Source organism: Cydia splendana, chromosome 18, assembly GCF_910591565.1.
Source record: "Cydia splendana chromosome 18, ilCydSple1.2, whole genome shotgun sequence".
Lineage (NCBI taxonomy): Eukaryota > Metazoa > Arthropoda > Insecta > Lepidoptera > Tortricidae > Cydia > Cydia splendana.
The window spans coordinates 10,172,211-10,185,618 of record NC_085977.1 but is presented as its reverse complement, the minus strand read 5'-3'; the positions used below and the strand labels follow the sequence as shown (position 1 = coordinate 10,185,618).

Below are 13,408 nucleotides of genomic sequence, written 5' to 3'. Positions count from 1 at the left end.
GCTGTCGTCGCTCACGACACACTACACAAAAGAAACATCTACATTTTGATCACTTTATACCTGCTGGCTGAAATGTGGATATTATTGACATGTATCGGGATCATATTACTCTTTTACAAGTTTATAGTGAGCACATTCAGTTATTGGAAGACCCACGGAGTTCCTACGGCATTAACCTTTTCGACGCCGTGTCAAACACAAAACTCGGACGCCACGTCACCCAAGTGTCAAAACTGAAATTGAACTTTATGCATATGCACATAGGTCTATGTTGCTCTGTGGTCTGTGACCGATTAATCGGTCTTTGGCGTTGAACCTGCGGTGCGGATATATCGGTCATTGGCGTCCAAAAGGTTAATAAGTTAGGTATTGGTAGGTGTAAATAAGTTACATACTAACAGATAATATTATTATTTTATTGACCATATCACATTGTTTTGCTTTTGAGACAAAGTAAATAGGTAAGTACATAGGTGCTTTATAAACCTACATTAATATGCTATTCCACTGTCGACCTAATTGTAAAACACATTAACATTTAATATGAATAGATTACACGTAGGTACCTTTATTTGCTTTAGCTGCTAGGTATCGCGTCTCACTGTCGCAGAAGTGTACAAACAAGTGAATTACAAACATGTGGTTTATAATTATTGCACTCAGTTTACTATTAATTTTATTATACTTTACGATTAAGAGTAAATCTTCTGATTATTGGGCGGAGCAAGGCGTCCCGGTAGCGTCCGGGCGCGAGTGGTTCTTTGGACATTACAAGCAGGTGTTTTTGGCGAAGAAACATATAACGCATCTTTATGCAGAACTTTACAAGTAAGTAAATGCATGCCCATAAATGTTTTCGTTTCTGTAAAGGACAATATTTCGCTCCCATAAACATGTTTGGCCTGGACTAAGACTCAACAAACGTGAGGTAAAATTTACGAAGCAGCAATGAAAACATATGACAAATGCTCACTAATAGTGTTACTACCTTTTTTTCGGTAGTTACTATAGGTATACATCACAGCCCAACATATTGTAACCTATTTAAAGGATTTTTTTACTAAAAGTTATTATTGTTGACTCGTTAGATGGTCACCGCCATATAATATTCAACATTTGAGTTTCCACACTGTATAGTATACTGATTTATTTTAGTGAGTTCCCAGAAGCTCCGGTGGTGGGATACTATCAACTGAACTACCCGGCCCTCGTGGTCCGAGATCCTGAACTTATACGAACCATCCTCATCACCGATTTCGCTAACTATGCCAGCAATGGCTATCCGGTAGGTCAAAAATGTAGAGGTACTTAATTGTTTACAATTTTAATATTGGTTTGCTCAAATAAGCGCCGAACCTTCGGTCGAGACGAAATCTCATAATTTGTGATCTATCCGGTTCGAAGGACCAACAAGTTGCAAGACGTTGCCATTGTAAGAAAAATCAATATAATATGTTGTATACTAGTACTCGGACTACTAGGTATACCTAATAGCCTAGTCTCAAATGTTGGGACATTTGAGAACCATATTTAAAAGTGTATGAAGTGTTTTTACGCATAAACACTTCCGATAAAATATTGGTCTCTGGTAGTCAGGTACTTGAATGTAGTAGTAAAAGTGGATTATCTGTTTTCCTATAGGTGGATAAAAGTTACGACATCCTCGCGGGTTTTAACCCTTTCTTCACAAAAGGCGAGGACTGGAAGATGTCCCGCAACCACGCGACGCCGGCGCTCAGTACCGCCAAATTGAAAGGGTATTTGCCCAGCATTGTCAAAGTTGGAGACCAAATGGTCAAGTATTTGAGGAACAATTGTCAAAAGGCAAACATAGATCTGAAAGATGTAAGGTTTGCTTATTGAATCTATTACTTTTACTGATATAGTTTTGTCCACCACGACATCCACTGTAATCACCTTCGCCTTAGTTAACTACCAATAAGTAGGTACGTGTATATATTATATATGCTATATTGGATCCCCCATGTAAACCCATGTAAACATATTCAGCACGACCCCCTAGGAGGCTTTATCCAACAAAACACGGTAAACCATAGGAACAGGTGATCTGTGACAGGGCATGATATAAATAAGCAATCTCGTTACATACAGTATTGAGTAGACCAACCAAATTAGTACCTAACAGGTTATATATTTACTTAAATGATGTACCTAATCTTAATTATTTTCTGAGCAGATAACAACAATGTTCACAACAGACGTGATGGCGAACGCAATATGTGGCATAGAGAACAACACGTTTGAAGACCGAAACTCCTTCTTCGCCACCATCACTGGAGAGATCACGCGTCAACTCGATATCACGGTTTTGGATAACTTGATATATCTAGCAGTCACTATTATACCTGGGCTCAATAAAATAATGCCGTTGCGGTAGGTTTTGTTAGACGATAAACACCAATCAGTAGGTAAGATCAGGAGAATAAAGTAGACATAGACATAGACATTAGACATAGAAAAACTTTATTTAACATCACAAACATCACATTAATGGTACATTTGAACATAGATCTAATGTATTTAGTCTAAGCATTTAAACATAAAACCTTAAAAACTTTTAAAACAAATTAAATTTATGTTTACATATAAACAAAACAGCGTGATGTTAAAAAGGGGCTCGACTCAGCATGATGTTACAGTAAAATTAACTGCAACGCTGGTTTTCAGTTGGACCCTAATAAAATAATAAAGAACCTAAAGTAGGTAAAAGAGGAAAATAAAATATGTGACGGAACGGAGCGCGGAGTGTAAGTTATAAAAAATATATGTGTACCTACTGTGTATTTTATGTGTGTTCGTTAGTTTGTGTAATACAGTATCATATTAAAATATATATATTAAAAAAGGAACGTTTTGTGTATATAGATTGGGATATATAGGTTATAGGTTATCGCGGGCTTGTTTTCCGCAACTCGACGTCTATTATTGCGCCTATTTTGCGTGATGGGATGGCGGCACTATTCCTGCCAACCCAACTCCACCAAGAAGCCTAGCAGACCCTTTATGTTGCCGACGACTTCTGGGAGAGACCCCGGTGAGCCGAGGTGTTGTGCCCGGTATTTTGCCACCCCTGGGCATTCGAGAATGACGTGGGCGGCTGTCTCCTCTGCCTCCATGCATGCTCTGCAGAGGGGGCTATCTGTAACACGTAGGGTTAATAGGTGTTTGTTAAATGAGGCGTGTCCAGTTATTGCCCCAGCTAAAAGCCGGAGCTGTGGTCTCTTCAGCTGTCGAAGCCTCCGCGACAGATTGGGGTTGAGTGTCGGGAGGGCTTCCTTCGCCTGCCTGCATGTGCCTAGGTTAGACCAATATTGCTGGTGTTTTACCTTGGTGCTGTGTCGCAGCGTGTTCCGGAGCCAGGCATATGGCAGAGGTAGGATTGGCTCAGGTCCTGCCACCTTCAGTTCCGAGCCTCCTCTCGCCAGGATGTCGGCTGCATCGTTACCTCGTGAGTTGCTGTGTCCTTTGATCCACTGCAGAGTTATGCCATTGGTGGTACATACCTCTGACAGAGCTTTGTGACATTCGTAAATTAGCCCTGAAGTGAAAGTATAACTTTGTAGAGCTTGTAGTACTGACCGACTATCAGAGAGTATGCGGATGGGGTAGTCCATTGCTTCCCTTGAGACGATTGCGTGTGCTGCCATTATAATGCCCATACATTCCGCCTGGAAGACTGTGTTATGGGCACCAAGTGGTGTCGAGATGTGTATGTTTAGGTCCTCTGAGAAAACCCCAGCGCCAGTGCCTGACCTTGTTTTTGATCCGTCCGTGAAGATTCTCAGCTCCCTTGGGTTGAGTCCTTCATGGGGTTCTTCGTGTAATTGTATTTTGTATTTTTTGTCGAAGACGAACTGCTTGGGTATCCTGTCAGTCACCGCTTCTATAAGCGGTTCCTTACCTATGGCCTCGTAGAGGATTTCGGTGTGTGGCACCCTAGGCGGTCTCCAGAGATTAGATTTTTTGAGACGTACCGCCGCAGCCAGCGCTTCTTGTTGTATGAAGAGGTGCAGCGGCGGCAGGCCCAGTAAGGCTTCCAGGGCCGCGGTTGGTGTTGTCCTCATGCAGCCCGTTGTCGCCATACAGGCCAACCTCTGGAGTCGTTGTAGTCTAGCCTCAACAGTGGATAGTTTGGTGCGTGGCCACCATACTATCGCGCCGTAGCTTATTATTGGTCTTATCACTGCCTGGTAAAGCCATAGAGTTAGCCTAGGAGTTAATCCCCAGGTTCTACCCACCATTCTACGACATTGCCAGAACGCGACTGTAGCTTTATCAATTTTGCCATTTAGGTGATTACTCCAATTCAGTTTGTTGTCAAGTATTACCCCTAGATACTTTACCTCTGCCGATAGTTGGAGTTCTGTATTGAACAGTTTGGGAAGGTGGTAGTTTCCCAAGTTGCGTTTGTTGGTGAACATTACCAGCTCCGTCTTGCGGGGATTGACTGTGAGTTCGTTGTTAACGCACCAGCGCTCCACGATGGCTAGTGCAGAGCGGGTAACATCGCATACCGTACCTGAGTGGTTGCCGCTTGTTAGTATCACTATGTCGTCAGCATAGCCGATTGTGTAATAGTGATTGTTGTTTAATGTTGTTATGAGGTCGTTCACCACTAGGTTCCATAGAAGTGGCGATAGAACTCCCCCTTGGGGGCATCCCTTTGCCACTACTGCCTGCTGTGTCTCGCCTGTCCCAAGTCTTATGACCCTCTGGCTCAACATGTTGTTTATCCATTTGGTCATGACTGCATTCGCACCATGTCTTACCAGTGCTGCTGCAATGCTGCTGAACCTAGTCCTGTCGAAGGCTCCTTCTATGTCTATAAAGGTTCCTAAGCACATGGACCTGTTTTTAATCGCTACCTCAATTTTGCTTACCACTGCATGAAGCGCCGATTCTGTAGACTTGCCAGGGCTGTAGGCATGTTGGTTGGGATGCAGGGGCACGTTACTCAGCACTCTCTCCCTCAGATGCCTATCGCACAACCTCTCCAAGGTTTTAAGCATGAATGAGGTCAGGCTGATGGGCCTGAAGGATTTGGGATCTGAGTAATCGCTTTTACCTGGTTTCGGTATGAAGATGACTTTGACCTCTCTCCACCGCTTCGGCACGTACCTGTGAGCCAGACAGGCGCGCAGAATGGTGGTCAGCTTCAAAGTGAGATGCCTCCCGCCCCACTTAAGTAGCGCAGGGAAGATCCCGTCCATTCCTGGAGATTTGAAGGAGTCAAAACTGTTTATGGCCCATTGCGTGCGCTGCGGGCTGATTACCTCATGTGTCTGCTGCCACTCGTCCTCCGACGGAGTGGTCTCCTCCTCCTCCCAACTTACTGGGTGCGATATCACGCAGTCCGGGAAGTGTGTTTGCACCAGGACCCGTTCCGCCTCCTCCGGTGAGTTGGTGAGAGAGTTGTCAGGCTTACGTAGGGATCCCAAGGTTACGGTTGAGTTGTTGGAGAGAACCTTCCTTACCCTATTAGCCTGCATGGTGGTCTCAATGTCTGTACAGAATTTGCGCCATGAGTTTGTGCTTCTGTACCTGAGTCGTTTTTTGTACTTGGCCTTGGTGGACTTGTAGTTATCCCAGTCCTCGTCAGTGCCAGTGTTCATAGCTCTGTTTAGTTGTCTCCTCATCTTGCCCCTGAGTCTCTCCAGCTCAGGTCCCCACCAGTTGTTCTTCCTTCCACTTCTTGTTGATGGGGTAGCTAAGGGACATGCCTGATGGTAGCAATCCAGGATGGTGTTTGTAAGGGTGCTTACCTGTTCTTCTATCTCAGTTATGCCTACTATCTTCAGGGGACCCTCCTGCTGTTCCAGTACTGTGTTTAGACGCAGGGTGTAGAGGTCGCGATTAGTCCTGCGTGGGTCCCTTCTAGGCACTGCTGTGAATGTTTTTACCTGAATGTCGAATCGAATCCATCTGTGGTCTGAACATGACACCTCCTCCGATACATGCCAGCCTGAGATGTGTTTCGATGCTTCTTCAGATGCTAGGGTCAGGTCAATGATTGTTCTGCTGCGTCTGTTTATGAATGTTGGTTTCGAACCTGTGTTAAGGAGGTTGAGGTTCGTGGTAAATAGGTACTCGACAAGCTTCTTACCTCTCTCGTTACCTGTATCCATGCCCCATAGGGGGTGGTGTGCGTTCGAGTCGGTTGCCACGATGAGTTCGAGCCCCGCCTCTTCGCAGTAGTTGACCAGCCTTGTCATGTCGTGCGGTGGTGGGTCGTCCGCCTCCGGCATGTACACAGAGGCTACGACCATCTCCTGCATGCTGGTGTCTTGCGCCCCGCGCAGCCTTATGGCGCACACGTCTCTAGAACAGAAGCTCGTTAGAGGTTGCACATGTATATCTTTAGTTGTGTATATGCAGGCCCGGGGATTATCCGGACCCGAGTAGACTGTTAGCTTACCTCCTATGTTACGGAGACCGCAAACAGAGCCCCTTCTGACCCACGGCTCCTGGATCAGAATTACGGCTGTTGTGTTGACCTCCAACCACTTCCGGATCTGAGCCGTTGCGGTTTCGCTGTGGTGGAGGTTGGCTTGGAGGAATTTACCAATGGGCGAAGGGGGTTCCTCCACCAGGATCGCCCTCCTCCGCCGACATCGGCTCCTCCTCCTCCTTGCCGATGGCCAGCTTGCCCAGCCCCTGCGCGCATTCCCCTTCACTCCCCGAGGAGTCACGAAGAAGTTCTTCTTCGTCCTTCTCGGGGACGGAAGGAGACTGCGCTGGGGCCTGCAACTCAGGCTCCTGGACTTCGTCAACAGGTGCCTGCGTCGTCACGCAAGTGTCCATGGGCTCGGCAGGTGCCTCAGCTGCGCCATCTATGGCGACAGTGCTGCTAGGGGGCGGTTGTTCCCTGAATTTGCCCCGTGACCCCTCAAACTTCACGTACACCGAACCCAGCATAAAGCCGAGCCGGCGTCCGCGGTTCACAAGGGGCTGCACGACTGTCTCCGGCACACTGACCACAGCGAACGTCTCCGTTCCCTGCACCTCTCGCCGGTTGAGCAGCCAGCGGTCTATTTCCGCCCACGGGTTCTGGTAGCGGAGGGCTCGGCCTACTTCGCCAAAGTCCTCCCAGACACCCGGGAACAGGATGCCGCAGCGTACTCTTTTGGGTACCTCGCTCTGGCGCTTGACTACCACCTTCTCCCCCTCATCGAGGATGATGGTAGCCACACTGCGCTTGAGCCATGCTAGCGTAGCCTGGTTCTCGCACCACAATCTGAGGGAGCCATTCGCCCATACGGGCTTGCCCCTGAAGAGTGGGCCTGCGGGAAGGCTTGAGGTGGGCTGTCTAGCTTCCTGCGAGAGCAGGGCTAGCAGCTGCCTCTGGACCTCATCCGATTGTTGCGAGGTCAGGTGTCCCGAGGTGGCAGTAGTTACCGCCACCAGCAGGTCAGCCTTTGCCGCCTCTGCATAATCGGCATGGGGGGTTTCACCAGGCGGTCCAGTCCTCTGCCTCTTAGGCTCTCCTCTGGGAGATATTGTCTCATCCAGTCGGGCCCTCTTGGCAGAAGACCGGGCACCCTGGTTACTTTCCTTCTTGGCCCTGGTCCCCTTCGCCCTCTTTTCCTGGGGAGGGGCACGGTTCGCTGCTGGTGGACCAGCTGCAGCCTGCGCCTGACCCTTCCCAGAGACGCTCTGTTGAGGCGCCGGGGCGGTGTTGAGAGCTGCTAGTCTCTCTCTGCGCTTCCTTCTCTGCTTCTTGTTCAGCTTATGCGGCTTAGCCGCAGCTGTAACAGGGGGAGGCGGGGGCACGGGAGTTTCCACCCGTTTATTGGGCTTCCACCTCCGCGCCTTCCTGGACACCTGGACGGTCCAGCCCGCCTCCAGCTGAGCAGAGACGGGGTCCAGCGCTGGTTCCATCACTGGGGTCTGCTCCGTGGCAGGGGGTTTCCCTCCTGTCGGAACAGTGCCCGTGGATGTCCCCGGTGTTGGCAGTAGGGCTTGGGTACGCTGTGGTACCGAACCTACTGGTTTGGGCGTCCACGTAGCAGGTTTGCGTGCCTTTGGTTTCCCGGCGGCTCTAATCCCTGCTGCGGGCTGCCCCTTCCGAGGCGGTGCTGTCGAGACAGCGCCACCACGGGGTGTGTTGTGTCTGGTTTGTGGGGGTACTGTCGAGACAGCTCCCATTTGGTGTGTGTAGCGTGTCGGTACTGTCGGGACAGCGCCGTGTGTAGTGGTGCTTGGCAGGGTTGTTTGTGCCTCCCTGTGAGCACGTGATGAGGAGGGAGGAACTATCGGGACAGCTCCGTCTCCTCGTGTAGTGTTGTGTTGGGTGGAGGTTCCGGGTACAGCCGAAACTGCGCCGTTTCCCTCCGGTGTTGGGGCGCCTTCCGGTTTCCCTTCCGGCACCCGCGGGGTTTGGGATCTTGTTGTTTCCATTTTTTTGAAATGTAAGAATTTCACCTCTCGAGCTTCCCACCCTCCATGGAGCCCGCACCTTTGGGGATGTCACTTTGGACACCAGGAATACCCAAGAGGTATAGGTGTGTAGAGGTGAGACTCATGCGCGACATCGGGAGCTGCAGACACGTGGCTGAGAGAGACGATCCTATCTCTCCCAGTGGTTCCACGCGCCCTTGCTCCGTCAGCATGGCCGAGCCCCTGGCATCCTCCCAGAGAACGCCCCTCCCCACACCTCGCCTGCGGACCGTACCACCTCGACCGTACGGGACGCGTGTCCAATACCCTGCAGTGGCTAGTTGCAGGGCCACCGTTTCGCCGGAAATTCGGACCAAAAAGGGCATATTGGCCCACAGGGGATAACTAACCCCGACCCCCTGCAGGCCTCGGCCCCCAGGACTCCTGCATCCCCGCTTACGGCGCTCTACTGCGCAGGACTTACGCAGGCAGGTGAGTATAGTCCGCTTAAGTCACCTACACCTTAAGCGGAACCGGGAGGTCCGTATAACATAGCTAGCAATCTGATCGAAATCATATTGCTAGCCATGCCATTCGGGCTCTCCAGAGTGTGTCATAACCCGCTTGGGTTTTCAGGTCCTCACGGGTTATGACTGAGGTCCGTATAGCATAGCTAGCAATTTGATCGAAATCATATTGTTAGTCATGCCTTACAGGACTCTCCAGAGTTTGTCGTACTCCGTTCGGGTTTTCAGGTCCTCACGGGTTACGACGTCGCCTTCATACTCAGCTACTGGTGGTCCGGGGCAGATGGAATGTGCGACGCCCGACCGACCACCAGCATTACCAGGGTGTACGACCCACCCCATGAGTGGGATGGGTTCGGCCATGGCCTGCGGCGGCAGAGCCATGGCCGACGGGGACGTGTATGATAGACTTGAGGGAGTAGGCGTTGTAAGCCCAGCGTCGCACACCTGAACTACGTACCTACCCCCCCCTACACCCCTAAGATTGGGATATATATTGAGTGTGAAGTGCATACGTATTTGTTAAGAATATATTTAACAACTTAAACCAAGAGTATAACTAAACTTTAAATTAAAAGATGTTACACGATTCCGAAACAGCATACTGCTCTTTGGACGTAGGTACAATTGCGGCTGTGTGAAGAAATAATAGGTAAGGTTGGGGTAAGATTGAAAGGGGTTTTCACGAGGGGTATGACAAAATCGTCCGTATTCCGAAGCATTATACCGGCGACTTTTCATCTTATCCCCCATGAAAAACCATTTCATACTTACCTCAACTCACAAAAGTAAGTATTTTTCGCAAAAGTTTGCTGAACTCTGATACTTTATCTACTTAGTAGCTTTTATTGCTGACTGTACTTAATTAGTGGTAAGACAACAATAGACTTTTCACATCACCTATTCGAAAAAGGGCTTTTTCTTCCCCGCTAGGAGGGATCAAAGTGGCACTTTTCTTCCCTGCTAGGAGGGATCAAAGTTGTACTTTTCTGTTCTAGGACACATTTTTTTTTCATTTTTACATACAATTTTTTTAGCTTAAATAATGTTTTGATACATGATAATTTCCTCATTTTTTTTTTAATTTTCCTCATAGTTGATGTGAAAAGCAGTATGTGTCACACGGTATCAAAATTATTTCGTCTTGGGCGTTAACGCTTGAATCCCTCATTACGCTCAAGATTCTCACTACGTTCGGGATTCTATTGTAGAATCCGTCGCTTCATTCAGGATTCAATGTACGCCCTTGACGGAAATATATCATTTTGATCCCTTGTAACACAAACTACTATTCTTCTGTAGTATCATTCGGTATGCGGAGGATATTAATTGTTTCAGACATATTGGAGGATATTGATTGTTGATTGTTGTGTGGAGTTCGTAGGAATTCAGCGTCTGCATCGTCAGTTGAATTTTGATTTTAATCAATACATGGGCTTTATCCAGGTTCGCTACGAAGAAACTGGAGAATCTTCTTGTATCTCTAACGCGAGAAATAATAAAAGACCGCACCGCTACTGGCAAAAAACGAAATGACGTTTATCAAGTAATGATGGCTTTCCGGGACGGTGATGATAAAGGAGGTATATATATTATCTCGATGTCAAATTACTTCTTTTACAAGATTATTTACAAGTATTAGTAAATTAATCCATATATTTTTGATTTAGGACAATAAACAAATATCAATAATTTTGTTCGATCCGGTTCGAAGGACCAACATCACCTGGGTTGTTATTTTCAGTGTTCACGGATGAGTACATCACCAGTCAAGTGTTCACGATTCTACTAGACTTGTTTGAGACATCGAGCAATGCCCTGATGATAGTCTTGTTTACTGTAAGTAGCCTTGTAACCTTGTGATGTGCAGGTATGGTTGTATTAATCATCATCATCATAACTTAAGAGCTTTGCTCTTGTCGGTGGAGTAATCGCCAATCATTTCTTTCTTGTGCCAGTCTGACGCAAGTCACGCTAATTTAAATAAATTAGGTATACATATATTGAAAAGTAATGAAAGCGGGTTAGTTCTTAAGGAATTTTACATTTATGTGACTCTTTTTCATGGCTCCTGAGTGTACCTAGTTTTCAACAAGTGTCTAAAGTAATCAACTTTGATTTTCTTAGCTGGCGTGGCACCCAGAACATCAACACAAACTTCGCGCCGAAATTTTAGACCTAAAATTAAAGACTAAAGGAGAATACACACTGGAGGATGTCGAGAAATTTAAATACTTGGATATGGTTTTTAATGGTACGGTGTACGGTATATGCTTTATGACCTAAGTCATTTAATTACTAAATAAAAATAGCTGAATATACTTATAAAAGTTTTTGCATTAATAAATAGACCCAGACAAAATAAATTCCGTGAATTATTTTCGACTAATAATTTCGAGCTATTATTTTGATTTTTTGTACCTTATTTCATAGTTTTGCTTTTGCAGAATCTCTACGTTTGTACCTCCCTATATCCGTATTATCTCGTGAGAGTACAAAGAATTGCACTTTGGCTATCCCGGGACATAACCCTATCCGAATAACTGAAGGCACACCAGTGATAATACCGAGCGGTTGCATCCAAGTTGACCCCAAATATTATCCTGAGCCGAGCAAGTTCGACCCGGAACGATTTTCAGAAGAACAAATTGCTAAGAGACCGAAATTCACCTTTATGCCATTCGGCGAGGGACCTAAGAAATGTTTAGGTACGAGTAAGATGAAAGTTTAATCCCTTTTTAGGGTTCCGTACCCAAAGGGTAAAACGGGATCCTATTACTAAGACTGAGCTATATATCCGTCCGTCCGTCTGTCACCAGGCTGTATCTCACGAACCGTGATAGCTAGACAGTTGAAATTTTCACGGATGATGTATTTCTGTTGCCGCTATAACAACAAATACTAAAAACAGAATAAAATAAAGATTTAAGCGGGGCTCCCATACAACACACGTGATTTTTGACAGAACTTAAGCAACTTCGGGCGGGCCGCGGGGTCAGTACTTGGATGGGTGACCGTTTTTTTTGCAGTTTTTTGCATTATGGTACGGGTCCCTTCGTGCGCGAGTCCGACTCGCACTTGCCCGGTTTTTTAAACTGTATAGGTACGATCCGAGTAGGTAGTGTAGATCTTTTACCGACGTTCGGTGTTGGCGGACTTGGCGGGGAGAGAGGAGGGTCACCATATTGGTGGGTAACTTTAATATGTATTACTTCTTGTGCTGTTTTGAGTTTTACCGGGGCCGGTAGCTACCTAAAAATACCGGATTCGGAGGGAATGTAGAGTTAGACCAAGCTAAGTTGGCAGTGATTTTGATAGCCAATAATAGCTGTTTGCTAAAACGAAATCAGTGTAAGAATACTTCACATATATATGTGTGTTTACAGGTATGCGCATCGCTACCCTGCAAGTGAAAGTGGCTATAATGAGCATCCTGGAGCAATTCATATTGAAGCCGAGTGTCAAAACGACCTACCCCCTGGACATCGACCCGAGAACTTTTCTCTTCAGTCGCCCGACGCGCGGTGCTTGGGTTCATTTCGAAGAAATAAAGTGATTTTACTGTAACCGATTATTATCTTTTGTGTTAGCCTCTTTCTTTGCATTAAATATTAGTAGCTGTAGCGAGTGGAGTGTAGGTATATCCGCAATTACAAAGACTTTATAGTCCGACTATATCAGAGAGCCTACCGCGAACATCGAAAATTGGGGGTTGAGTGCTGACCATAAGCCTATTTGGAAACGCAGGTTATTAAGACCAGCGTATTTGAAAGATCGCAGAAAACCGATTTTTCTTCCTCGCGTTATCCCAGCATTTTGCCACGGCTCATGGTAGCCTGGGTCCGCATGACAACTAATCCCAAGAATTAACGTAGGTACCAGTTTACGAAAACATGTTACATGTACATAGATTTGAACCTTAAAACCACAACAATACAGCTGCTTTTTATACGACATTGTTGTGCTATGGCACGCGCTCTACACGGGAGCCCACCGCTCGTACAAAAGAAACAATGGCTTTTGTTTAACAGATTAGGGTCTTAGGCGTAAAAATCATTTGAGACAATTCATACAATACGAGCCGGGGTTTGAACTCGCGACCTTCGGATTGAAAGTCGCACGCTCTTACCGCTAGGCCACCAGCGCTGATGATGGCGTAAAAATTCTAACAATTACCTACTTATTAGGTTTTTTTTAAATAACACTAGCTAATCTATAAATCTTTCTTTCTTATATAGGTAAATCATCGATCTCACATTTTTATCTCTTTTTAAGTAATTACCTTAAGCTCCCTCCACACTCGTGCGCGAATCGCGGCGCGAGGCCGCGAACGCTAGTGTGGAGACTTCGCGGCTTCGCGCCGTGATTCGCGCACGAGTGTGGAGCGGACTTTACACTTAGCGATGATGTTACCGATTATCATAATCGATATCATTTACGATGACAGCCGGAAACATCTTTTGACAGTTTTGACGTAGCGCGAT

The 13,408-nt window shown here is 46.7% G+C and overlaps 1 protein-coding gene across 1 annotated transcript; it reads left to right on the top strand.

The window, feature by feature from the left end:
• Positions 1-620: 620 nt before the first annotated feature.
• LOC134799590 (cytochrome P450 6j1-like) lies at positions 621-12,487 on the top strand. Its single transcript, XM_063772025.1, has 9 exons — positions 621-828; positions 1,156-1,285; positions 1,642-1,845; positions 2,198-2,394; positions 10,371-10,507; positions 10,669-10,763; positions 11,052-11,178; positions 11,372-11,632; positions 12,311-12,487. The coding sequence occupies exons 1-9, from the start codon at positions 638-640 to the stop codon at positions 12,478-12,480; spliced, it is 1,512 nt and encodes a 503-aa protein (XP_063628095.1). The 5' UTR covers positions 621-637; the 3' UTR covers positions 12,481-12,487.
• Positions 12,488-13,408: the final 921 nt, after the last annotated feature.